A 26,229-nucleotide genomic window follows, 5' to 3' on the forward strand; every position below is an offset into this window, starting at 1 on the left:
GCAGAAGAGGAAGTGCCTTCTGTCTTCATGGACTAAACTAGAAAGGAAAAGTAAGCTCTGCTGCTCATTCACATTCAGTGTAGTGGTCATGTCCTTTTTTGAAAAGTGCTTGAAATTAATAAGATACATTGTGTAATGTTTCTGTTAAACTGTAAGAGTGGAGGGAAAGTAGGCCGCAGTCTACTGGTCTGTTCTGTATAGCCTATAAAGGTTGCTTTCTAAGATTCTTGCAAAGAACGCTGGATCAAGTAGATGCTTTTCTACTACCACTGCCATATATGATCCTGTATTTAACACTTAAACCGAGGTGTGAGGGAAGACGACAACCAGGAAAACAACGCAGGGTTGGAGTCAGCCCACCCCTGATATAAAGTGAAGATAGCGGGGCAGTAAGAATGTGTTTATTATGGAAGATGAAATAAATCAGGGTGGTCTTGAAACATAAATTTGGCTTCGCTTCTCCTGCTATAGCGGCGCTTATTCTCCCTGCCTACCTAATGACTAAAGAAGGGATAATCACACCCCATTTCTCCCGTGTGCCAATAGCATTCAAAATTGGGTTCTCCCCTTTAGGAGACCAGTGTTTCGCCTACTGGCATGCATTAAGCAGTTTAAGGGAAAGGTAGAAAGGACAACCTAGGATTACAAAACTAATGTAGACTCACCCCAGCCTGGAGTGCTGCGCTTCCCTGAGACAGCGCCTTAAGAGCAGTAGGCATCCCGTAAGAAACATTTGCACGCCGTCCCCACGTGCAACGAGGAAACACGGCCTATGAACTACATCTCCCGTGAATCAGTGGGTGGAAATCTGCCCGTGGTGCTTCTCCAGCGCGCCGTTCTAGAGGATTTGTGACATCCTGGAAGATCTCCTGCGCGCGTATCGATCCGGATGGTGGGAGTTGTAGTCCACAGTTGAAATAATGGCCGTATGGTCGACCTTTCCCCAACCCAGCGTCGTCCCGATGTGTTTGACTAGATAACCGGCTGAGGACTTCTGGGAGTTGTAGTCCAACGTATCGGGAGGACGCCAGGTGAGGGAAGGCGGTCCTTTCTATGTCACATGGCATAGCAAAGCGTGCCCAGCCATTGGCCGAGGTGAGCATGAGGCGGGGGACTTCCGGCGTGGGCCGGCTTGTTTGGGTGCTCGCGTCACACTATGGCGGCGCGCAGAGCTGGACTAGCGTGTGTCGGAGGCAGCCCTGCGGCGGAGACCGAAAGGTGCTCCGAGGAGCTTGAGCGAGAGCGCGGCAGAACAGCGCCTCCGCCGCCGTGCGCAACGAAGAGCGCCACTGAGGTAAGAGCCCTCGGCTTTCGCGCTCCTTTCCCCTCCCGGGGGGATACCTCGACTCCACGCGGCTTACGATGCTGCCCAGTTGCGCGGGGAAGAGGCACACTTTCCTGGCCTTTCGGTGCCCAAGCCGAAATGGGGATGGTTGGGAGGGAGGCAGCGAGATGCGTCTTGCAGGCTCCGATGACGAAATGGGCCCGGATCCCTTTGCACGGGAGGAGCACCGCAGGCGCCAGCTCGACCTGCGCGTGACGCTCCCCCCTCCCGCCGCCGCCCGGGACACCTGGTCAGAGTATGCTCGAGGGCGCAGCAAGCGAAGCTCGGCTGGCACGGAGTGCTGTTTGCGAGATGGGTCCGGAACAACCTCATTTCGCCGCATCTGTGGCTCTTGCGTGCTCGTCTTTCTCCCTCCCCCCAACCCCGGGGCGCTTGCCGCTTCTCCGCAGAAGGGCTGGCAGGTGACCCTGGTGTAGCCCTGATGGTTGGAAAAGGCCAAACTGCACATATTTGGAAAAGAGTCCTTAATCCTGTGAATTATTACTTTTTTGAAGGAAAAACAGCCGATTGGTGAGGAGACTAGACAGTATACAAGGAATTGCAATTTTCTCCTTTCCCCTGCCATGCAGAAGAGCATAGAAAACTGCAGGGAGGATAGCCCTGCCATCAAAGACCCTAGAACCTCACCATCAGCACATAGCCATCTTTGAATTCTGCCACTTTTTGAGGAGAAAGAGAAAGGAGGAAAGCATGCAAACAAGAAAAGGCAGCAGCTGCTTTACTCTGAGCATGGTGGCCGGGAAAATTGGGCCCACAGTGCTGCCTTGAAGCAGAATGTGAGCAGCCGCTCCTCGTGCCCCCCCATACTGGGCCATGCAACATAATTGATGAAGCAATTGATCTTTGAATGAGCAGCCACCTCATCCTCTCACTCACCTGTGCTCTCCCTCTGAGTGCCATGGTGGTAGGGATTGGGTGCATCAGCCCAATCCTCTACACCACCCACTGAGAGGGTGCTCCAAGGTGGCTCTAAGGAGCAGCCACCTTTTGCTTTCTCCCTCTGGGTAGCCAAGCTCAATTCTTCATGCTGCAGTGCCCAAAGGGGGCAAGAGAGAGGTGAGCAATTTGATGAAGCAGCAACCTTCCATTTCTCAATCCTTCCTATTGGGAGAAGAAAAATCTAAGTGATGATGAGGCAGGAGCTTCTATAAGGTGCAGCTACCACTCTCTTTCATGCTTGTGTGCGTGCACGCTCTCTGAATGGCATGCTTATGGGGACCAGCAGGGAAGCATGCAAGCAAGAAAAGGCAGCAACTACTCTCACCTCTCTTGTTCATTTTCTCTGGGCACCACATCAAGCTGGATTTGGCCCTGGTGCTGTCTATATAAAGAGCTCTAGCAGCCACCTCTCTCTTCATGCTGTAGGATACAGAATTGGTCATGGAAGGAGCAGCTGTCTCATCCTCTCACTTACTAAATTGAAATTCCACTGCCTCCTCAATCCTTCGTTTCTCTAGACACCAAGGATTGGGCTAGTGATGGTGGCTGCTGTCTGACTACTCACCTGCTCTTTTTTTCTGCTATGCTCTGCCTACTTAGTGATTTCTCTACCTGCTGGATAGGGTGGAGGAGTGAATACGGTGGCCTGATCCCCACTGCCACACCATTCAGAGATAGGACAGATGAGGAAGGATAAGCTGGTTGCTCCTTCAGTGACCAACTCTCTATGATGCACTGACCAGACAAAGGGAGAGCGAAAGCAGGCAGGGGAGTCTGCTCACATTCTCTAGGCAGCACTGTGGGCCCATTCCTTGCTGCTGTGATGTCCAGAGGGTGAGCAAGAGATAAGAACATAAGAGCCATGCTGGATCAGACCAGGGGTCCATCTAGTTCAGCATTCTGTTCAGACAGTGGCCAATTAGCTGTTGACCAAGAACCCACAAGCAGGACATGAGTGCAACAGCACCCTCTTACCCATGTTCCCCAGCAATTGGTGTACATTGGCTTACTGCCTCTGTGACTGGAGGTAGTACATACCCAACAGAACTAGTAGCCATTGATAGCCTTCTCCTCCAGGAGAAGCCATCCAAATTAGTGGCCATAACTTCATCTTGTGATAAGAGCAGCTAGGCTTTCCTGCATGAAAAGCAGGTTGAAAGCATGTCTGCTTAGTTGCTGCTGGATACAGCCACTCAGGGCACCTCTGTGCAGTGGAGGCCAAGGAAGCCCTCCCTCCAATCTTCCTCCTAACCTTGGAACTGAGGAGCAGGTAGGGATAACTGCTCAGCTGCAGGGATAATCCCAACCCACCTTTACCACTTCAAAGTTCGGAGGAAGTCTGGCTTATCATGATTGCCAGAGGACAGCGGGAAACTTGCCACAGTTAACAAACCTGTTGAGGTATATACTTGGTATATTCGTTATAAATTTTTGGTAGTAAATTCAGCTTAGGCAAAGTGGTAAATATTGCTAAAACATAGTAAATGCAAGGCACACTGGGTTAGATGTGGCAAAGTACTAGAGATGTAAAGTGTGTAAGGTATGAGAGCAAGAGAGACCATCCTTTTTCCCTTTTAATTATTTATTTAAAATACTTGTATCCACCTAGTGCTACTAGCCATTGGTTCAAGACAGTTTACAATATATAAAAATGCAATAAAAGCACCAATCAAATAAGGGCTGTTCATTAGTACAAAAACAATTAGCTTATACAACAATAGCAGCAGTTTCAGGTAATATCAAAAGATTAATCAAAAGGAAAGTTTTAATTGGTGTCTTAAATTCATAAGAGAAGTTGGTAGACAGGCAAGGAGGATTAAGGAAATTCAAAAGAGGGGCTATTACAAAGAAGTGCTCCCCTGTCACTGGTAGCCATCCACAAGAAGGTGGGGGCACCAACAGCTTGTTGTTGTTTATTCGTTCAGTCACTTCTGACTCTTCGTGACTTCATCGACCGGCCCACGCCAGAGCTTTCTGTCAGCCGTCGCCACCCCTAGCTCCCCCAAGGTCGAGTCCGTCACCTCCAGAATATCATCCATCCATCTTGCCCTTGGTCAGCCCCTCTTCCTTTTGCCTTCCACTTTCCCTAGCATCAGCCTCTTCTCCAGGGTATCCTGTCTTCTCATTATGTGGCCAAAGTACTTCAGTTTTGCCTTTAATATCATTCCCTCAAGTGAGCAGTCTGGCTTTATTTCCTGGAGTATGGACTGGTTTGATCTTCTTGCAGTCCAAGGCACTCTCAGAATTTTCCTCCAATACCACAGTTCAAAAGCATCTATCTTCCTTTATTCAGCATTCCTTATGGTCCAGCTCTCACAGCCATAGGTTACTACGGGGAATACCATTGCTTTAACTATGTGGACCTTTGTTGTCAGTGTGGTGTCTCTGCTCTTAACTATTTTATCAAGATTTGTCATTGCTCTCCTCTCAAGAAGTAAACGTCTTCTGATTTCCTGGCTGCAGTCAGCGTCTGCAGTAATCTTTGCGCCCAGAAATACAAAGTCTGTCACTGCCTCCATATTTTCTCCCTCTGTTTGCCAGTTATCAATCAAGCTGGTTGCCATAATCTTGTTTTTTTTTTTTTTTTTTGGAGGTTTAACTGCAACTCAGCTTTTGCACTTTCTTCTTTCACCTTCAGCTCCTCCTCGCTTTCAGCCATCAAAGTGGTATCATCTGCATATCTGAGATTGTTAATGTTTCTTCCCATGATTTTAACTCCAGCCTTGGATTCATCAAGCCCAGCACGTCTCATGATGTGTTCTGCGTACAAGTTGAATAGGTAGGTTGAGAGTATACAACCCTGCCATACTCTTTTCCTAATCTTAAACCAGTCCGTTGGTCCGTGGTCTGTTCTTACCGTTGCTACTTGGTCATTATACAGATTCCTCAGGAGGCAGACAAGATGACTTGGTATCCCCATACCACCAAGAACTTGCCACAATTTGTTATGATCCACACAGTCAAAGGCTTTAGAATAGTCAATAAGAAATAGATGTTTTTCTGGAACTCCCTGGCTTTCTCCATTATCCGGCGGATATTGGCAATTTGGTCTCTAGTTTCTCTGCCTTTTGTAAACCCAGCTTGTACATCTGGCAATTCTCTCTCCATGAATTGCTGGAGTCTACCTTGCAGGATCTTGAGCATTACCTTACTGGCATGTGAAATAAGTGCCACTGTCCGATAGTTTGAACATTCTTTAGTGTTTCCCTTTTTTGGTATGGGGATATAAGTTGATTTTTTCCAATCTGATGGCCATTCTTGTGTTTCCCAAATTTGCTGGCATATGGTATGCATCACCTTGACAGCATTTTGCAAGATTTTAAACAGTTTGGCTGGACCTACAATAACGATCTCAAAAGCCAGGTAGGTTCCTATAGGAGCAAGCTGTTGTAGTACCAGACATTTTAGGCTTTAAAGGTCAAAACAAAAGTTCTTTAAGAACTGACAAGACGTTCCTTTCTATGAAACTAGTCAACAGCAGTTTCCACATGAGTACCTCTCATTTCCAAGCAGTCTTCATTAGGAGCCCTACATAAAGCACATTTCAGTCATCTAACTTAGATGTTACTAGACCATGAACTGGCCAGATCTTTCTTTAGGAAGAGCTGCTGTTGAACTAGAAGTGTGAAATGTCACTACTTTACCTGGGAGGGGGGTGGGGGGAAATAACTAAGATTTCTTTTGAAAAGTAGCTTTTACTAATGATAGGCCTGTGTGACTGCAGAATTGTTAGTTTTTTCATTGCTTTGTAAAAAAAGTGATGCATAGCCTTAAGTTCACAGGTCAAGAATCCAGTGCAATTTCAAAATGACCTTGGTGCTGCTACAATCCTAAAGTTCAATCCTATGCTTAATAAACATGTTTAGCAAGCTTGAATGTCTTTCTGCAGGCCCCTAGCCGATGCTGACATCACAACTCCTTATCAGTTTAAGATCAAAAAGGAGGATCTAGAAGGATATATCCTGCCATTTTAAATACTATTTTTGCCAATAGAAATTTCCACCAAATATAGAATTTCAATTTTTAACTTTTCCCAAAAAAAGATGGACTACCGTGTTCATCTTGATTAAAATTAGGATGCTATACCCAGTTGCCACTCACGTTCATATATGGCAACAAATTACAGCCAAGATAACACAAGGTTTCCCAAATTCCAGTATATTGTGTCCAATATCCTGAGCCTATTTAAGAATGTTTTTCTTGACTTGTTCCATTTCTATTCTGTTCAAGAACTAATGTATAGACTGCTGGGAGAAAAATCTAATTTGGTTATTGATCTTTAGGTGATTTATTATGATTTAATTTGAAAGTAAAGTATGACTTGAATAGTTATTTATTTCTGTCCTTTGTATAGGATATTATATTATACAAAATGTCTAACAAACAGTCTCACTAATTGGCTCCTGTACAAATACCTTTAAATTGTGACTAATAGGCTGAAGTAATTACACCAGACTTGCAAATAACTTTTAAATTTCCCTGTGGTATAGAGATGGACTGTACAGAAATACACTGTTCTCATATTATTGCTCACTTTTAATAGTTGATTAGGAAAGAACACGTTTAGTATGTTTGCAGATCCAGAAAAGCACATTAGTAATAAATCGTGATAGAAGCAAACATGAGAAATTCGGTTGAACCTCATTTAAGTATTTCGCAGATAGAGAAATTAGGGTTAGATGTAGCAAAAACTAAGGGTGCAATGCTATGCACGTTTAGATAGAAAAAAGGCCTATATCTTCCACCATGCCCCAGCCAATCATAGCTGGCTGGGGGTTGTAGGACTCCCCCCACCCTCTCCTGTGCAAACGTGTATAAGATTGCGCCTTAAGTCTTGGAACACGTCCAAGATTTAACTTTTCTTACGGCACGAGTTTTCTGGAACTAGATAGTTGTGTATGAAGCAACAGTTCCGGGGCTGTTTAATTCACGAAGCACAGAAGGGTAGTGACCAGGCAGCCGAAAGCAAAGACAAGAAGAGATCGCTTGATTGTAGGGTACGATTATGCGCAGCAAGCGTTTGTTAATGCACTTTCAACCTCTGCGTCAATTATTTACCGGAGTAACGTGCCGTCGTCCAGACCAGTCCTCTCGACCTTCCCTGCTCTCTTCTTGAGACGGCGGTGGGAGGAAGGTCTTTCCTCCGGTCTCGCTCAGCGGATGTGACGACAGAGACGCAGCGCACTCTCCCGCCCGCGTGCGTGCGTGCGTGCCCGCCCGCCCCCAGGACCATTTTGGCGCGCCCGCGACCAGGCGTAGCCTCGGCAACAGCCGGGTATTTGCGCAGGAGGACGGGAAGTCCTTCCCCTCCCCTCCGGCGCCGTTCTAACCCTCCCCGGTAAAAGAGCTTCCGGCTTCGCAGTCCCTCGGGTGCTTGGTGAAGAAGGAGGAGGTGGCGGTTGTAGGTAACCGCAGCTGCTCCTGCCGGTTCTCTCTGACTCCAGCAGCCTTCGGCTGAGCAACAGCCGGGCATCTGGGCAAAAGGGGCCGGGTGGTCCTCGTGCCTCCGCGTCGTTCCTGTTCTTCTCCGCTCCGTTGAGGAGCCTCGAGCTTCCCAGGTTCTCGGCTTGGTGGTCGCGGCAGCAGCGGCAACTGACGAATTCCCGCCGCGCTTTCCCCGCCCCACACCTTAGGCATTTGTGGAGTGAACTCCGTGGGACTCTCTTCCAAGGAAGTGCGTGGGATTGCATGGAGGAGCTGCGCAGGAGACGCAGTTGCCCACTGGCATTTGGTCGTCTTGCAGCCCTGGCGACCTGCTGTGATAGGTGTAAAGTGCGGGGTATTCATGTCGCGGATATGTGTTGTCTTTCAAAGGACTCTTAAGACGAATACGGAGTGTTTTTCCCCCTTAAGTAATTTGAGCTTTTCTTTCCTCCTAGTGTATGTTGCTTACTATAGAAGAATCGCAAATCTGTGAGTTTGGAAATAGCAGCCCAGAACAGCTGAGGAACAGCAAGTGCAGCGCACTGAATACAATGCTGCAGCATTCAGAAACAAACTGTGATGGCACAGAAAACGCAGGTGCGTTGGAGGAGATGGAAGATTACATTGCCAGAAACAGAAAACTGTTGGGAAATGCATACTGTGCTCCAGAACTGCGAGAGGAAACGCCAGGAAGGGAGGAAACCCGTACTGACCCACCTGATGGCCAGCAAGACCCAGAAAGTGAGAAAAACAAAGAGAAAACTTTAGGTATATGATTGTACAGAAGTAGGATAAACAGCTGTTTCTTGGTTTTGATGTTTAGTGTTCTGGCATTGAAAATAGATAAATTGTTTATGCTTCTTGATAGCGTACTTAAACATTATTGATTTTTTAATCCTTTATTTACCTTATTACTCAAGAAGCAATTTATCAAATCTTAGTTTGGAAAGGGGTTCAATGTTCAGATAAGTAATTACATGGTATTTTGCTCAATGTCTCTGTTTTTATAATCCTCTATATCTATTTTAAAGATAAGTACTTGGGCGGTTTTTAATCAAAGGCAATATTTCTGCTGTATGAAGACTATTTTTATACTGTGTTTTTCTGTAGCTGTGTTACAAATTATTTAACTGACGTGTTGCATCAAAGTTCTTGTTGCTTTTTTGTTAATACTTGTGCCTAATATTTGTATTTTTAAAGCACAGTTGTAAACATTCTAATCATTTTACTAAATACTTTCCTTACTGATCCATAGGAAAAGAAGTTCTATTACTGATGCAAGCTTTAAATACTCTTGCTACTCCAGAGGAAAAGTTGGCAGCACTCTGCAAGAAATATGCTGATCTGGTAATATGTACCACATTTAAAGTCACATGTATTCTCAGTAGCTGCAAATTAAGTCTCAAAGAGTTTACATAAATGTGTTCATACAATTAGTAGAAACAAAGTGATGTATTTACTCTGAAAATACTTTAAGAACTAAGTTGGTAAATGCTTATAACTTGATCATGGAAAACATGTCTTTCATGTATAAATCTTTTTTGGCACTGCCTTTATTACAAAAGGGGGTTTGATTAATTTATTTTTATTTTTACCTATTGAAATGAAAGCCTATAATTGTGTGTTACAACAGTATTTCATTCATTAACACTCTAACTGGAATATGTATAAAAGGTAGAAATGTTTAGGTGTGTTTTGGCTAAGGTGCCTCGAAGCAGAAAGATTTGTTTGTGTGATGACTATTCTCTATTCCTTTGTACAAGGGGAATTCATTTTGTGCATGATGGTGAATCCCCATGTATGCATTGAACAGGCAATCTCTGTGTGCCCACATGTGTGATCATGCCTACAGTTATTGCATTCAGAAAATGTTTAGAACATGGCAGTCCTGAGCCGGGAGTTCTGTAGTTAGAGGTAAAGCTAAAGAAGATGTCTCTGTGTGTGCACTTCTTGATTAGCACTGCCTGCCATTTGCTATGGCTAGAGATTTGGTAAAACCTCTTTTTAATTCACAGTGAAGCAATAGGAAGGAAGGTTTGCAGAGTGTTAGAATTCTTTACAGAGAAACTAGCACCGTGAACTTTGTCTGGAAAATAATTTAGACCTTCAACGGTTTTAACATCCCCTCAGTGATTCAGCCTCATTGTTGTATGCTCCTGTGTTCTGCATTAGTTTGTTTTCCACAAAGTCTTCAAGGTAGTACCATGTGCTATGGTAAAGTAACCAAGCATTACAGTTATAAGGGTTGTAGTAGCTTAGCTGTTGCGATAAGGACACAATCACTGCCTTAGCCCAAGCTTCATGTTAAAGAATAGGGGTAGATGGATTTCCATCCTCTGAGTAACAGAACCTGATGATCCTCTTTGGTCTTACCTGGATGCATGTATGCTGAAGTATTATAGAAGGAAACGTGGGTAATATATTGCAGTAGTGAAGTTGCCTTCTGTTTTGTATCTCATAATTGCCACTTGTGCTGTAAAATAAATGCAGTCAGTATTTGGGGATGTAGCATCAGAAAAACCTTTCACTTCTAAGGTACTTCATTGAAGAACATCTTTCTACCCTTGTTAATTTCTCTCATTTAGTTGGAGGAGAGCCGCAATGTTCAAAGACAAATGAAGATGCTGCAGAAGAAACAGGCTCAGGTTGTAAAAGAAAAGGTCCACCTGCAGAGTGAGCACAGCAAGGCCATTCTAGCACGCAGCAAACTGGAATCTTTCTGTCGTGAGCTTCAACGCCATAATAAGACTTTAAAGGTCAGTTTGAGATGCTTCTGAATAGACAGGCTTTGAGAGCAATATAGTTTTGTCAAAATAGGTTGGCTGCATGGAATATTTTCTAAACATTGAAGGCAATTGGAAGTGGATAGAAATACAGGCTGTTCAGCACCCAATCTTAGTTTATTCCTTCATTAATATTTGGTAGCGAAGAAGACTTTTGCTTATCGAGCAGTTGTCCACTTGTTTATTTTGCACCCTGGAGGATTTGTCTGTGAACCAGTGCGCTAGTATGTTTTCTACTGGAGTGCAGAGTTAAGTTGCTGGAAAGAAAGGCAGAACCTTTTCAGTTAGAAGTTTTTGCGTCCAAATATAAACTCAGATTAAGTGGGTTTAATGCAAAACTTTTACAAGTTTTGGAAGGATCCATGAATGTACTAATAATACTTGAGAAGATTAAGATTGTATTGGGTAGGTAGTGAAATAAAAGTGGTGGGTGTATGATCGATGTATGATCATTGTGAAGGTATCTTAAAAATGTGGGTCAGGATTGTGCTTGGAAATGAAAAAAGATTGATGGTTCCTTCTCTGATTAAGATTTCCATTCCTTCTGACTGGAAGCTTTTTAGGGAGTTTAGAGAAGGTGTTGAGAATCGGGGTGCATAGTTTTGTCCTCTAGCCAAGTTGTGGAGTTGCTTTTTGGCTCTGATTTCCAGTAGTTGCCAATAGCTTTGTCACATTGTAGGAATTATGGTGCTATAATCCTGCTTTTCTAATAGCAGATAGTCTGGGTACTCTCAGTTCCATAGTGTTCCCCAGGCTGAGACTTGTTTGGAACAACAAATATAGATATAAGTCCCAACTTAAGTTTGTCTATGTATATCTATTAATCGGTGTTACCACTTCAGTGCATGTTTCAGAAATACCAATATCAGCAATACTGCTTTTCTGCTGCTTCTTTAGAGCAATTGTAAGGAAAGCAGTTAATGAATAAGGTAGGTTGTGTTTTTCTCCCTGACTGTCTAGCATCATTCTTTGGGATTCAGTTCTGTCAGTAACAAAGAAACTTGTCTGAGAGGAGGGTGAGACAACATCAACCTAGCTGTGCAGACAGCACCCCATTAGTCCAAGCTACAGTTTGGCTCCCCCATTCCAGACTTTCCTAAGAGCTATAGTATTGTGAGGACTTCATGGAATTACTACGAAGCTGATGTCCATCTCTCTTAGAAACTGCTTGTGTAAAAATGGCACTTTGGATTAGCGCCAATTCATGGAAATGTACTGTAAACAAAATGCACACTTCAGGTGTTGCATAGATGTGATCATTTGATCTTTCATTGGGCTCATTCAGGCCGTTAACCCTTGTGCAGCAGATGGTTAGTGAGTGTTCAGAACGTTATGTAGCCATCTTAGTTAGAAATAGCTCACATGACATGCTAAGTTATGGTTCACACAACAAGCTAAGCCAAAGTGCTTAACCACTGTGACTTAGCATGCCATCTGAACAGGGTCATAGTTAAGTAGAAGCTGTAATTTTGATGTCACGTTATACACCTATCACTCAGCAAGTTTGACCAGCTTAGTTCTAGATGCAAGAGTTTCTTTTGTATACTTCTCTGGCTTGGGCTTCAATGTAGGAAGAAGCCTGTCTCACCTATTTGGAGGCTGGGACAAGGTCAGTGTGCTGGACTTTGTGTTGGTATTTGATGCATATCTTATAACTGTAGATTATCTCATGATAGATTGATTGTTAGTATTTTTTTCTTATTCATCCAGACAATCTTATTCAATTAAGTAGCTTCAGATTAATTACAGACAGGATAAGCCGAATCTTCCCTGATTGCATAGTGAGAATCAATACTGCCGTTTGCAGGACATGAGCATCCTTTGGTCCCCTCCAAAGACAGACTTTCTGGCTCTTATCAGAAACCAGCCTAATTCGCAAAGGAGCTTTTTTATAAGAAGCTTTCTTTTCCAAGTTCAAGTGAATAGCCACCACTTCTCTAGTTAAGAGGCTGCAGCCTGGTAATGGCTCAACAACAGAGCTGCTGAAAAGCTTCTGTGCGCTGTTTTAGAGCACAGATCAATCTGTGTGCAGGTGAATTCTTGCAGGGATTTGGAAACCAGCGTGATTCCAAGACTGAACTGTTAAAAGATGACATTGGTGTGCAATTTCTTACTGATAGCCAAGAGTTGATTGAAAAAGCACGTTGTTGTTATTATTATTATTTATTACATTTATATACTGCCCCATAGCTGAAGCTCTCTGGGCAGTTTACAAAGATTAGTGAAAGTATATTGTTTAATCTCTGGATAAAAGGAAGAGAACATGCAACAAGCCCGTGAAGAGGAGGAAAGGCGTAAAGAAGCAACTGCACACTTCCAGATCACGCTAAATGAAATTCAGGCTCAGCTGGAACAGCATGGCATACACAATGCAAAGCTCTGCCAAGAAAATATTGAATTGGGGGAGAAGCTGAAGAAACTCGTAGAACAATATGCACTGCGAGAAGAAGTAAGTAAACTGTTTTAGCAATCCATCAGGATCTTTACCTAAACACATTCTTACAATATCTTTTTAACCCTGCTTCCATAAAGTTGTCTCCCTTTATCATACTTATTCTATGGAGTTCATATTTTTAGATGTCAGTATTCTGTGGAATGTAATGGCATTTCATTTCTTTCATTTTGGAATATTGTGACAACTTGAAATTAATGATGAAATTAATAATTAACTCTGCTTGAACAAATTTACTCTTAAAATGCAGTAGCAGGAAGTACGCTTTCAAAAGTAGTTAGGGATCAAAATCCATGCCTTAGGAGGCCTTCATAACTGTTCAAAGAGAAAAAATCTGCTTACCTCAGCTTGGGAACCAATTATGCAGAATTATTGTATCGATGCTCTGCCTGTTTCACCCTATTCTGCCTTTCCTCTAAGGAGCTCAGGTTGGCACATGTGCCCCTCTTCTCCTCAACAACCCTGTGAGGCAGGTTCTGTATATCACGCTAATTTATTGTCTTAAAAAAATCCTCAAAGACACTTCCGCTACGCTGTTTCTCAGCCACCATAGAGGCCTATAGTCTGTGTTAGATTTAGAATTTTTGTGCACAGCATTGTGTTGCATCTATGCAGCAGCTATTGCTTAACAGTGTGATCCCATGCATGTTTGTTCAGAAGTACATCCTACTCTGCTTACTCCCTAGTTAATGTTTTCAAGGTTGCATCCTAAATGTATGTTCGTAGTAAGTAGCCGTGGTCACTGTTTGAAGGTAGTTTTGGAGGTATTGAGATTGCTAGGACATATTTTCCAAGTTAAACCTGGCTCTTAGTAAGTGGTGGTGGCCACTTCGTTAATCAAGGTAGAAAGCCATGATGAAAAAGGGAGCCAAGGAGGCAGGGTGGTCCACAGCAAAACTAGACTTTGAAATATATACTCAGTTTTAAAGTTTGCTTGCTATTTTTCTTAGGTATTCTTTTTTTTACTAACGTTAATATTTTTCTCTAGCATATGGACAAAGTCTTCAAACATAAAGAACTACAGCAGCAGCTAGTGGATGCTAAACTTCAGCAAACAACACAGCTTATAAAAGAAGCTGAAGAAAAGCATCAGAGAGAGAGGGAGTTTGTAAGTATTTTCTGGTTATATGAAAAGGACTTGGATACAAACAAGTTTCCCTCTCTTAGTACATTGATACAGTTGGGTGTGTTATACCTCTTCCTATCATCAGAACAAGTTGTAAATTAATCTCTTTAAATGCTTCCAGATAGTGCTTAATACAGCTCCATATATGTGCCAACACTGTTTTCGCTGTAAGTCATCTGTGTTGATTTATTTATTTATTTATTTATTTAAGCATTTTTATGCCGCCATTCAGCCAAAAAAGGCTCTCACAGCGGCTTACAAAAGTATTTCTTGACCGTCCCTGCCCACAGGCTTACAATCTAAAAGACATGACACAAAAGGAAAGGGGATTGGGAGGGAGGAGGAGGAGGGGGAAAAGGAAAGCAAATTCAGGCACTACAGGTTCACACATAACAACCCAGAGTATGGTTGGGACTGTAGCTCAGTGGGTAGATCCCCTGCTTTGCCTGCAGAAGGTCCCTGGTTCAATCCCCGGCATCTCCAGGTAGGGCTAGGAAAGAATCCTGCCTGAAATCCTGAAGAGCCACTGCCAGTCAGTATGAACAGTACTGATGGACTTGGGATAAGACAGCTTCCTATGCTCCTATAAGTCTCTTCAGAAAGAAGAGTTTGACCCTTAAGTATCAGCACATAAACACTGTTGTGGAATAAATTTATAACAATAGGATATATAGCATAGATCATGTATGGAGCTATCTATCTTGCTGGTACCATTGCTTCTTAGCTTCAAATGCCCACATAGTAATAATGGGTTTTATCCAACACTGTCCTTCCACCAGCGGAACAGATACTGTTTGTGGATTGAATTCTCCCTTTCCCCCTGCGATCTCCCACGCAGCCCCAAATAGGGGGGCGCTGCAGGGCAGGGATGGAAATTCACATATTGCAAGTGGAAGGCCACTTACACAACATTGGATTTAACTCAATAGTTCTTGACTGCTATACAAAATGCACCTCATAAGGTTTATTTTGGCTAGAAACAAAATATAGATTTATTAAACTTTGGGGACTGGGATGCTTAGCATCTTTCTGAAGGCATTAAAACTGCTAAACATTGGTTGCTAATAGTGAAATGTTTAACAAAACATGTAATACAATGAATATGCAGTATTTCAGACAAATATTCTATAGTTATTAGATCTGTTTTTTGGTAGTGCAAGATTAGGGTAACTTGTAGAGCATTAGAGCTCCAAACACAGTATGATCCACAGGGCATTAATCTTTCCAGTGTAAATGCAGAACTTTCCATTTGCTTTAGTTCACAAGCAAACTAAGTTTTTGCCCCCACATAATGAAAGGTCAGCAGTAGTGTTGTAGAAACAGAATTTCTGACTGCCTGGAAAGAATCACTTAAGATTGGCTAAATACCTTCATATTTTGATATTCAGTTATGCTTTTTGCATGTCACCCCTTCAGTTGCCTTTAAGAATGTGGGTTGTATCCAATGGCATCATTCTGCTCGCGAAAAGCTTGTGGAAACCCTATTTTTATCCTTGTGCAATACTTGGTTTGTGCTTCTGCAAGCCATTGCTCAACTTATTATGACTCCATTAAACTAGGTGTTTCTCACACTACCTGTGCTTGTTCTGGGTTCTATACCCAGTGTTCTGCTAGTGGAAAAATTACAGGAGTTGGTGTTCTGCTATTGGTTTCACAACTGCTATCAGAACTAGAACGAGCAACAACTAGTCTAACGAAGGCGTAATGAGTTATGCAGTGATTTGCAGAACACCTTGTGCAAAGAGGATCAAATGCATTGTGCAAGGAAAATCCTGGATTTGACATATGTGCAAGGATGAAAACATGATTTCCGCTAGCAGTAGACGTTTTGTGCATCATTGGATACAGCTCCATAAGTACAATGTAAACGCAATCCCATTTGTTCATGTTAAGTTTAAAGACTGACTATTAATTTAAACGGAGGCAGATAAGAACTTCTTCCAGCAAATATAACTCAATTGTAAACTTGTTTTTCATATAGTAGGAAGAATAAAAGCTTAGCAACATGTAGGTGATGTACATTCTTCAGCAATATTAAAGTATTGCAGAGACAATATAATATTTTCTTCCTCTTCAGCTACTAAAAGAGGCTACTGAGTCCAGACACAAATGTGAACAGATGAAACAACAAGAAGCTCAATTAAAACAACAGGTACGTTAAAGCCTGTTTTTACCATTTTTCTATATTAAGGGTCTTAATGAGTCATTATTGGTTTGACTCGTGTTGTGTCTCAGCTTCTAAAAAAAAATTTTTTTAGAAATTCATAATTGAAACACCTTGAGGACCCACAAGGAAGGCAATATAAACAACTGAGGAATTCCCTCCACATAATGGTGCAAGACTGCTGGGTTCTGGAGCTAGTCGAGTAGCTTCCTGTTATCCTAGTCCTGAACTATAACAGTGTAGTACTGTGTTGCAGTTGCCCTCTAACTCTGAGCGTTGGGACTAGATGAACAGAAAGTTACATATCTAGCCCTGAATGTGGTATGGTCCGAGGTTAGGGAGTATATTTGCCCCTCCCCCCACCTGGTGAAATGGAAAGTTTGGGGGGTTCCCCCCCCCCACTCTAGAATACCATAAGATACCAGGGGCTCACTTAGGCTAACTAACTACAGTGACCATGGAAAGGTTCCACCCTGTGGCAATAAGATCTTATGCATTGTTTGTAGTTCTCATTTTTAATGTACTACTTAAGTCTAAATGCTGCTGCAGTATGACCTTTTCTTTTTTCCTTCACTGCTAAAATAATCATTGTCTACTTCCACTATGATACTTACACAGGGTGACCTTTTGCTACTTAGGAAGAGAAGTTGCTGACATATTTTGCTTAAAAAAATAATAGAGGGCCACAACCAATGTAAGAATGTAACAAGCTAAGCCAGCGTGTGCACAAAAATGTATTTGTACTGTTAAATCGCTCCAGTATTTTAGGATAATTCCCATTGTGTTTCAGTATTGCTAACAGCTCCTCCTGTCACATGGTAATGGAAGACAATATGTGTCAGAGTGCTTGGGAGATTTCCCCTGCCAAAGTCTACACCAGAATGGGTTGGGAACTACTTACAATGTGGGTAGGCAACGTGGTTCTCTTCAGGTGTTGTAGCCTGGTTTCTACTATGAACCTAGTAGCAACATGTTGTACTTATGAGTCAGCTGTAAACTTGAAGTCGGCTTAAAGAAATCAAAATATAGAGGAGAGGAGAGCTTCACACTTGATAACCCTGACACACATGTACTCCTTGTTCCTTCTCTTTTATCACAGCACTTTGAAATGTAAGGCACCATAATTTTGTGCAAGAGATGTACAACCTCTTCAGCCCCAAGGGCAGCATTGGGTGGCTTCTGGGGTATCAGGGACCACAAATGTGTGTGTGCCTGCAAAACGTGCATATGCAAGCACATTCACGTAATCCTCACATACACAACTAGAGTGCGCGCTCTCACTCACGCACACATGCACACCTTATACTGAAGAGCATTTCAGGGGCCTAGCACCTGCTTAATCAGATGAACCCAACTCTAATCCCAGAAACCTCCGTTCTCAAGTCACCCAACCATTCTAGTCCACTCTCTTACTGAAGGATCCTGACATCCAATTCTCGGTTACTTGAAACATTGTCAGAAAATAACAGGGAGGGCTGGGATGTTCTAGAAACAATCGCTATGGTTCCTGCCATGGAAGCCTCCATAGGAAGATGGCAGGAGCCTTTGAACACTGCTTTCTAGGATCCTCTAGGAAAGATGCTTCTAAAGCAGCCTTTCTCAACCTGGGGCGCTCCAGATGTGTTGGACTACAACTCCCAGAATGCCCCAGCCAGCTCTGCTGGCTGGGGCATTCTGGGAGATGCAGTCCAACACATCTGGAGTGCCCCAGGTTGAGAACCACTGCTCTAAAGCATTTTTCCTCCCCCCTTGCAAGAGTCGGGGGGGGGGGATGGACAGATATGGCTTGGGGCTGCCTGTGGCACATGGACCACACCTCCCCCCCCCCAAGTTATACACTATAAAATCAATCAAATTTGTATCCATTAAATATGGATTAGGTATCCTAATCTGGTTCTGAGATGATCAGGAAGAGTCAGTGTTTAGTTTGGACGATATTTGAGGGTACTTAAAAATTGGGATACATAAAACTACTGGTATAAACATCAAGGGAAAAATGGAAACCAGAAATCTTCTGATATTTATGGATTTTTAACCTGGCATGCCTTAGCTTTTTATCCTTTGAAAGCCACCAAAGTCTTCTCACCAACTTAAGAAGTTGTATTAGTCCTCACAGAAGCAGAGTCCAGTCTTTTGAAACTACAAACATTGCTAATTAGAATGCAGGGGCATTTCCAGTGTATAACTACTATATGGTATATTTAACTCTAAATATTTTATGTAGAGGACTTAAGTATTGTTTTCTTCAGCTTTCTCTGTACATGGATAAATTTGAGGAATTCCAGACAACAATGGCAAAGAGTAACGAACTTTTCACAACGTTCAGACAAGAGATGGAAAAGGTACTTGGGTTACCAGTATTTTTTTAAAATGTGGTAAATGTAAGGAAGAAACTCTTAAGGCTGCAATCCTACACAAACTTACCTGGGACTAAGTCCCATTGAATTTAATGGGACTTCCTTCTCAGCAGACGTATACATGTAATGCATTGTAAATAACTTCTCTAGTAATATATCTTTGCAGGTCTTAATAAATTTTTGACTAAATGTGCATGAGCCAGATCTTGTATTTTGTGTGAAAGAGATTCTTGTGGAATCTCATTTTGAAATCTCTCAGTAAAAAAAAAATTAAGTGACAAAGTTCTAAGGGCATATGTTAATTTTCTGGCAACTTGCTAAAAATAAATGCTTTGAAACCATAACTTAATTTCAGATGACCAAGAAGATTAAAAAACTGGAAAAAGAAATAATAGTTTGGCGTACAAAATGGGAAAACAACAACAAGGCTCTCCTGCAAATGGCTGAAGAAGTGAGTATCATTTCTCAGTATCAAAAACCCAAAGGCTTTGGATATTGGGCAAGTCGCTTGTTTTGTTTGACTTTGTACAATGTGAGAAGTAGACCAAAACTAGCCATTGGAAAGCAGACTTGAATAAAAGTGGCTGAGGAAGGTTTTAGGGATTTTTTTAATGGATAAAGTTGCTGGAATTATGTTCTATACAGATATTTGGCTGTCTTGGTAAATAAATTTATTCCATGTGTCGTTTGAATAGTTATTGCCAGTAACCTTCTTAAAACATTATGTAAGGATTTTTTAAATCTCTTCTGGGTTTTTTTTTAAAATAGGGTTCTATCCAGTGGTGTTGATCCACTCATAAAATAGGCTGTATCAAGTGTATCAATTTCTGCATCCTCCGGTACATCTTCAAGATTTCCTCCAGTGGCCCGGGAAACCTTCCAGGGCAGATTTCCGGGTAGCACAAAGGACTGCAGGGAGAAAGAGTGAGAAAGTCTCATCACCCATAGTTACCAGAGGTTTATTTTTTAACAGAAGTAACTTTTATTTATGCCTTCTAGCGAGTAAGAGTTAGAATATAGACTCATTATATTAGAGTAGTAGTCCACTAAAAGGGAAGGGTGGACTTCAGTCTTGCAAGGAAAATATCAAAAGAGGCATTTTGGTCATCTTGGATGTAGAGTAATTGAGAAGCTTTCAGTGAGGAGTACAAGAGAGTCACCATAAAAGCTGTTTGTGCAATTCTCTGGTTTGTCAACCTAATGTTTCTGAATACGTTGTATAAATGCCACCCAGATCATATACATTATTTTGTTTGTTGCAGAAAACTGTTAAGGACAAAGAATATAAAGGCTTCCAAATAAAACTGGAGCGTTTGGAAAAGTTGTGCAGGGCTCTTCAAACAGAAAGAAATGAGCTGAATGAGAAGGTGGAAGTTCTTAAAGAACAGATTTCTGTAAGGGAAGCAGATGTCGATCTAGGTGTACACGTGTTGCAGTCATGCACACTCAACTCCCATGAGAAGCTGGGGATTTCTACTAATGGAGTGCAAGAAGGAATCCAACCAGATGCTGAATCAAGAGTGGCAAATGAAGGCTCTGAAAAAACTGTCTGCCCGGGTTCCATTCCTGCCACAGATTTTGTTGACTAAAGTGTAAACACTGTATTGAGAGATATATTTTGTGTATAACTTTAACTGGTGGTGGTAACTATTAGTTTTGTGGTGAAAATTTTCTTACTTTTTCTACCATATCTGTATTTTCTTAGAACAGAACAGAACTTGCCTGGTACAGGAAGCTGCGTAGCAGCTATTGAATAGCTTATCTATAAAATTTCCACAACTGTGTTGCACATCTGCCTCGTTTTTTTTTTAAAAAAAACTATCATAAAGGATGCATGCAAATTCCTTCCTTCTGACCCCATAATACACATCACCACAACTAAGTCTCATGTACAGTTTTGACATCATGTCAGGGGAACAATTGTGACCAGAATGTCGCAGACTTAGTTTGGGGGAAAATATTTTCTTCTGTTAAGAAAATTAAGGCTTAGTATTGAATTATAATTACCAAATACTACAGTAAACAATTATTGGGTATGTGATGACCAATGGAAGCGCATGACTGGCTCTTTAGATTAATATCTGTATGAACAAAGCCGAAAAATCTTACAGGGTTTAATTTAGCTGCAGTCTTACCTACAGTTTTGAAATATATGTAATTTTGCAACTGGAAAAACAGGGTATACAACTCTCAGATTTCTCAGGATTGTCCTGCACGGTCAGTTCATAGATGGAGTGACTGTTGCCCTACCTGTTAAAATGAAGAAACAAAGGCACTCAGGCTTCATCCAAACAACCACTAACTAAAATCCAAATGCATTTTGAGGTCACTGCTGCCTTCCGTAAAGAGAATAAAATAAGCTGCAACATAAAGCCTACTGTCTAGAAATGCATGTGTATAGTTGCAGCTTGTTCATTATTACAAAATGCAGTGGGATTTTGATTAGTGCTTGCTAGATAAAAGTTTACCTTTGTTTTGGGGCTTCACTAGGTTTGGTGCCTACCTATTAGTGTGAAATAGTGAGCATGTACAAATGCATTCACTGAAACTGGATGTAATAGGCAATGTCAGTCCATGTATTGGTCCCTTTAGTAGACAGTACAGTAAGGGTGCAATGCTATGTATGTTTAGGTCAAAAGTCCTACAACTCCCAGCATTCCTCAGCCATCATGGCTGGCTGGAGAATGCTGAGAGTTGTAAGACTATTTTCTGTCTAAACATGCATAGGATTGTACCCTAAATCATAATGCATAGATTTGACAGGAAATGTTTTCATGAAAACCCATCTACCCTTGTTAAATACACAAATTAGTGTATCTAATTCAGCCATAATGGATGGCAGGAGAACACTCTGATCCTATTTCTCAGCTACTGCTATTTGTAAAGTAAAGTGTCTAACTAAACAAAAGACACCTGTAAGCAAAAGTGCCTTCTGGTATCTATAAATTAACTGGTGAATTCGGCACTTCAATTTTTATGTTGTCAACTAATGTACAGGAAGTAAGGCTCCATTTCATTTCTGTTGCTTTGTGATTAGAGTTATGTATGTAGGTTTGCTTGGACAAGTCCAGATACCCCCTCTCCCATAATCCAAATTTGTGTTTTTATTTAAAAGACTGGGACCAAAAGTGTTTCTTTTGTTAATGTAGATAGAGTGCTACTAAATCAGAAGCTGCTGCTAAGTGCTTGCAGGTATTAGCTTTCTAGTTGTTGCTATTTTGAGGAAATACAAATATCCCCATTTCTAATACCTTGTTTGGTCTTCATTTTTGAGAGATTTGTGACTCAAAACATAAAACTGTTGGTAGACTCTCTCCTTGCCTACTCATGCTCTTTGTTTAGTTGCAAATTACTTGAATATTCAGGCTATACTAAGATGTGCTACCTTTTACCTGATACAATGTACAGTGAAGTATCCAAAAGGAAATAAAGGATAAAGAAAACATTTTGGATATCTGATCATACCACTGAGTAAAATCAAATTGACATGTGTAGGGACTTAATTTAGAGACTGGGCAGTTTTATTCCTCAAAATTGTATTTGCAGTTTGTATGTGTGTATTCCAACTGCAGTAAAGTTAGCATAGCTGGTTGGAGGTGTGCAGTGAGGAAGGGAAAATTTGGTTTTACCAATCCTAACTTTTTGGTCATGGGTACCAGAGAGAAATTATTTTAATTAAACAAATTTGATCACTATTTTAAAGCATATTAAACGGAATAAAAAAAGTTTTAAATTTAAAGTGCAAAAAAGGAACCTGAAAGGGTTCTTTTTTCTTACTAGAAAATGAATTTGTAACTGAATGCATGTTAGAAGTAGAAACTGCAAAGTTTCTGGATATTTTTTACCATGTACTTGGTTGCCTTTTTATCTATGGCCAAAACTGGTGAAACAGCTTAATCCTTGCTCTGTCTCTGGCAAGGTTTTGGATCCTGTTGCAATTAAAAACTGCTTTTGATTGACAATTGATGAAAACATCAATGTAAGTATTGATTACTGTCACTGTGAAAGATAAAGGAATTGGGATGATGATGTCGTCTTTCTTTTTTAAATGCTTGCACATGCAACCCTTCCCAGTCTGTTTTTCCCAAGTCCTGGTGGTATTAACTTTGTTTCCTGAAGCCTCAAGGCATTCCATACATTGACCGGTGAGAGGGCTAGTATAGAACAAGCTCAGCTTTAGTCTGATCTGCCACCCATTGGGTATTGCACTGCCATTTTCCAGCTGATTTGTACAGTGCACTTCACTTCTACAACTCATGCTTACTGCAAGCAGCTGCTTTACAGTGTGTAAACCAGTAATCATGTTCTTAAAAATATTAAACTATTCCTTTACAGTTGTTGCAGTTAATTTATATCAGATGTGTTAAGTATAGGGGGAGTGCATTACTATTATTTTTGCTATTACGTAACTGGGGCTTCGGATGCCTCACTGATAGCTGAGTAAGCCTAGAATGTTAAACTAATCTCATACTGAACCTCCAAAGCCCAACACCCTGTCATTTAAGTGTATTTACATACTCATTTTAGGGCTGCACCTTTCCAATCCATTGTCCCCTCTACATTATTCCTGGTTATGTTACAGTTCAATTCTCAGGTGTTGCAGAAAATCTACCTCTTCAGACTGTAGATGGAAATAACTGTGAAACGTGATGCAGAAATTTAGTTTGTGCTGAACACTCTGCTTTATTTTTACAACCCATACCTGCTTCCGGGGGTGGAGGGAGGAGGGAATTGCTGAATAAATAGGCAGTCTTGTTTTTGCTTTTCAGGAACATTTTGTAGAGATTTTTCACTAATGTGAATCTGAAATTTTATCTACTCAGTTCTGTATAGATTAAGTAAATATGTGTGCTTAATATACTAGACTCCGTGTGTTTTATTCTTGAGCCCTCAAATAAGCGCCACGATTTGTTGTTGTTGGGCTTGTCTATACATGTGTGCTCATCACTTTACTGAAGCATTAAGCCAACACATGAACTGTGCTGTAAACAATGCAGTATTGTATTTCTGTAGAAAATAACCCTTAAAAGTTCAGAATAGAAACCAAAACTATAACAGTATCTAAATTTTTAAAAAATGCCAGTTGAATGGAGTAGGAAACAATAGTGCTACAATCCTTCATTTTTAGTGGTTACACATAGGGCATGATAAATTAAGGAGCCTTTTGAAGTTGCCAGCATAATCTCCTCGTACACAAATTAAGCCATCTTCAGGTCTAGGATATGACCTTTGAAAAAGGCAACAAGATTAACTGCAATGGATCAGGCTGTCCAACCATTCCTTTTAAATTAGCAGTACAAATGTTAAGTTTGGGCAAAAAGTGGGAGTGTCATGCATTAAAGCAATACTATTTTTTTACCTGTACTGGCTATCAATGGAGAAATGTGCTGGTGGCAGTCTTTCTATGGCTAGAGAAGAGGAGGGGGCTCGGATGACAGGGATGTTTAGCCTAGCAAGATTGTTGAGAGCCGTTTTGACATGCAAGAGAATTTCTGATGGTCAGCATCAGAATCATTTTTTTTTGTGAACCGCCCAGAGAGCTCCGGCTATTGGGCGGTATAGAAATGTAATAAATAAAATAAATAAAGCATAAGGGCGGTTGCTCAGACCTGTAGGAAGCGAATGGAGAAATTGGGGTGGATGCAGTGAGCAAGATGTGGATCGGTGGAATGTTTGAACATTGTGAATTAGATTACAATTTTTCAGAAAATATCTCCTGGTGCTCCTATCCCCCAACTCTTAAAATTAGTGGGGGGGGGGGTCTAGTCCTCCAGCTCATGAGTGATAGCTTAGTTCTAAAATAAAGGGCTACACTGTGGATTCTTAGAAATGGTCTGCAAGGCAGCGTTACAGTGTTCTGGACTTTGCTCAGTAAAGACAATACATATTTGTAGAGGTGTCTGACCAGCATACAGCCCATACATGGTAAAAATAATCAAGGTGGACTGTTCTTAAGTAAATGTTTCCAGGTCATAATAAAAGATAAACAGTTACAATTAGGATGGAATTGAGGCTATATTTAAAATCCCATACTTATCTTGTATTCTCATCACTTATTCAGAATGCTTTCCACTTAGAAAGATTTGTCACTTGAAGACTAAAGATATAACTGGCTTTTGCAATAGAGAAGCAGGTTGAGTCAAACTTTTATTTGCTTAACTTCAATGCTGCAGGTTGGAAAAGTATAAAATTACACTAGAATCTTCCTCAAGCGCTCTTGGTGTTTGCAGTACTATTAAACTGAGTCAGGAAACTGGTTTCAAATTAGGTGGAGCATTTGAAAAAGGTTTTCAGTTCGTCTTATGCAAGATTTTCTATTTACTTGGATTCTGGAATAGAAATTTTACATTTTTGAGAACAAGATTTTTTTTCCCCTATGGATGGGGGAGGTATGAGAGTTAACCCTTTGATAATGTGGTTTGAACTACCATTGGTCTGCTTCGTACTGCATTAAAAAGAATCACTAGCACCATCTAGTGGCAAAAGATAAACTCCAAACCATGCAACGTACGTATATTTTGTACAAGGCAGAGTGCAATCTCGAAATTATCTCTGTCACAATTACCTGTGTCCTCAATATAACTCATAAGATATACTAAACTTTATTAACTGTCTGAAGTATTGAACTAAAATACCCTTTCTTACATTGAAAAAGAGTTAGAAGCTAATGACTAAGTTGCAAGATGATATTAATTTCAGTCTTTCCACTGACCTTGGCATTCTACAGTGAAGAATAAAAATAATAATATTTCCTCTCTGAGAGGTTCCCCCCCCTATCGCTAACAGGAGGCAATTTGATTTAATGAACCCAAACAGTGCTTCCATATAAAGGTGTCTAATGCATAATTCATCAGCCCCTCAATCTCCAAAGTGGTCCCAGATGTTTTTCTTACACTTGATTTGTGAAAAAGAAAATTTAAGTTTCTCCTTCCCCCACTGATGTGCAACTGTTGGTCTGGGGAGCATCTGTTTCCAAAGTGACTTGAGAAAACATCCAAAACTTACTGCTGCCAATCACCACCAGTAGCAAATGAGAAAGGATAACAATTAGAGGCAGTTCTTCAATAAGGAACAAGGTATTGTTGCTTCATATCTTTCACAATAGGAAAATTATATAATTACTCCCCCTGTATGTCAAAACTGCCCAATAACCAATGTTTTCTGGGCAGCGTACAATACATTTTAAAGCATACAGTATGAACATTCAAACAAAAAGAGTGCAGAATAAAAGTGCCAGCAAGAAATATCACAATTACAACACATTGATGGTGCTATATAAATAAATAATAATAATAACCATAAAAGCAGCAGCAGAATAAGAGTAATAAAAGCACACACAAAAATGCTTAAAATGCCTGGGAGAAGAAAAAAGTCTTCACTAGGCACCAAAGAGACCACAATGTAGGTGCAAGGGAAGCCTCTCTGGAGACAGTGTTCCAGAAATGGGTAAATGTCACTCTTCTGTGTGGAGTTCTTCAATGTGTCATTTTCTTTTGGGAGTGCCAACGTAAGATGAGAGTTGAAGGACATGGGGCAAAAAATCCCAAGTCTCCTCTTTTCAAAGGGGGTGGGGGGATGTGAAGAACAGGGCTCTGTTCTTCCTGGCCTCCCCACAGGGTGTCCTAAGAACAAGGGGTTT

General features: G+C 41.2%; 2 protein-coding genes across 5 annotated transcripts in view; one reads left to right on the forward strand and one right to left on the reverse strand.

Annotated features, from left to right (window-relative positions):
- CTPS2 (CTP synthase 2) overlaps positions 1 to 916 on the reverse strand; it is an 86,200-nt gene extending 85,284 nt beyond the window's left edge. Inside the window, exon 1 of one of the 2 annotated variants that reach the window (XM_063126414.1) lies at positions 666 to 914. In XM_063126414.1, the coding sequence (XP_062982484.1) occupies positions 666 to 733 (68 nt within the window). In that variant the 5' untranslated portion in view covers positions 734 to 914. Of the gene's footprint in view, positions 1 to 665 lie in introns of both variants that reach the window. The other variant, XM_063126415.1, reaches the window with a different exon arrangement.
- A 262-nt stretch (positions 917 to 1,178) lies between these two features.
- TXLNG (taxilin gamma) lies at positions 1,179 to 23,448 on the forward strand. Of its 3 annotated transcripts, none has more exons than XM_063126420.1 (10): positions 1,179 to 1,294; positions 8,164 to 8,476; positions 8,964 to 9,055; positions 10,294 to 10,464; positions 12,746 to 12,940; positions 13,932 to 14,051; positions 16,147 to 16,221; positions 18,483 to 18,575; positions 18,946 to 19,041; positions 19,853 to 23,448. In XM_063126420.1, exons 2-10 carry the CDS (start codon positions 8,167 to 8,169, stop codon positions 20,177 to 20,179), a joined length of 1,479 nt encoding a protein of 492 aa, XP_062982490.1. In that variant the 5' UTR covers positions 1,179 to 1,294; positions 8,164 to 8,166; the 3' UTR covers positions 20,180 to 23,448. The 3 variants fall into 3 exon arrangements, with proteins under 3 accessions (XP_062982490.1, XP_062982492.1, XP_062982491.1); XM_063126422.1 differs by lacking the exon at positions 1,179 to 1,294 and adding an exon at positions 5,043 to 5,063; XM_063126421.1 differs by lacking the exon at positions 1,179 to 1,294 and adding an exon at positions 7,598 to 7,689.
- The last annotated feature ends 2,781 nt before the right edge of the window (positions 23,449 to 26,229 follow it).

This window comes from Elgaria multicarinata, chromosome 5, assembly GCF_023053635.1.
Source record: "Elgaria multicarinata webbii isolate HBS135686 ecotype San Diego chromosome 5, rElgMul1.1.pri, whole genome shotgun sequence".
Classification (NCBI taxonomy): Eukaryota; Metazoa; Chordata; class Lepidosauria; order Squamata; family Anguidae; genus Elgaria; species Elgaria multicarinata.

Excerpts from the sequence above, each read along its gene's own strand:
- TXLNG (XM_063126420.1), top strand. The coding sequence starts at position 8,167 with ATGTTGCTTACTATAGAAGAATCGCAAATCTGTGAGTTTGGAAATAGC. Across the intron at positions 8,477-8,963 it reads AAACAAAGAGAAAACTTTAG|GAAAAGAAGTTCTATTACTG; the intron begins GTATATGATTGT and ends ACTGATCCATAG. Across the intron at positions 12,941-13,931 it reads AATATGCACTGCGAGAAGAA|CATATGGACAAAGTCTTCAA; the intron begins GTAAGTAAACTG and ends ATTTTTCTCTAG.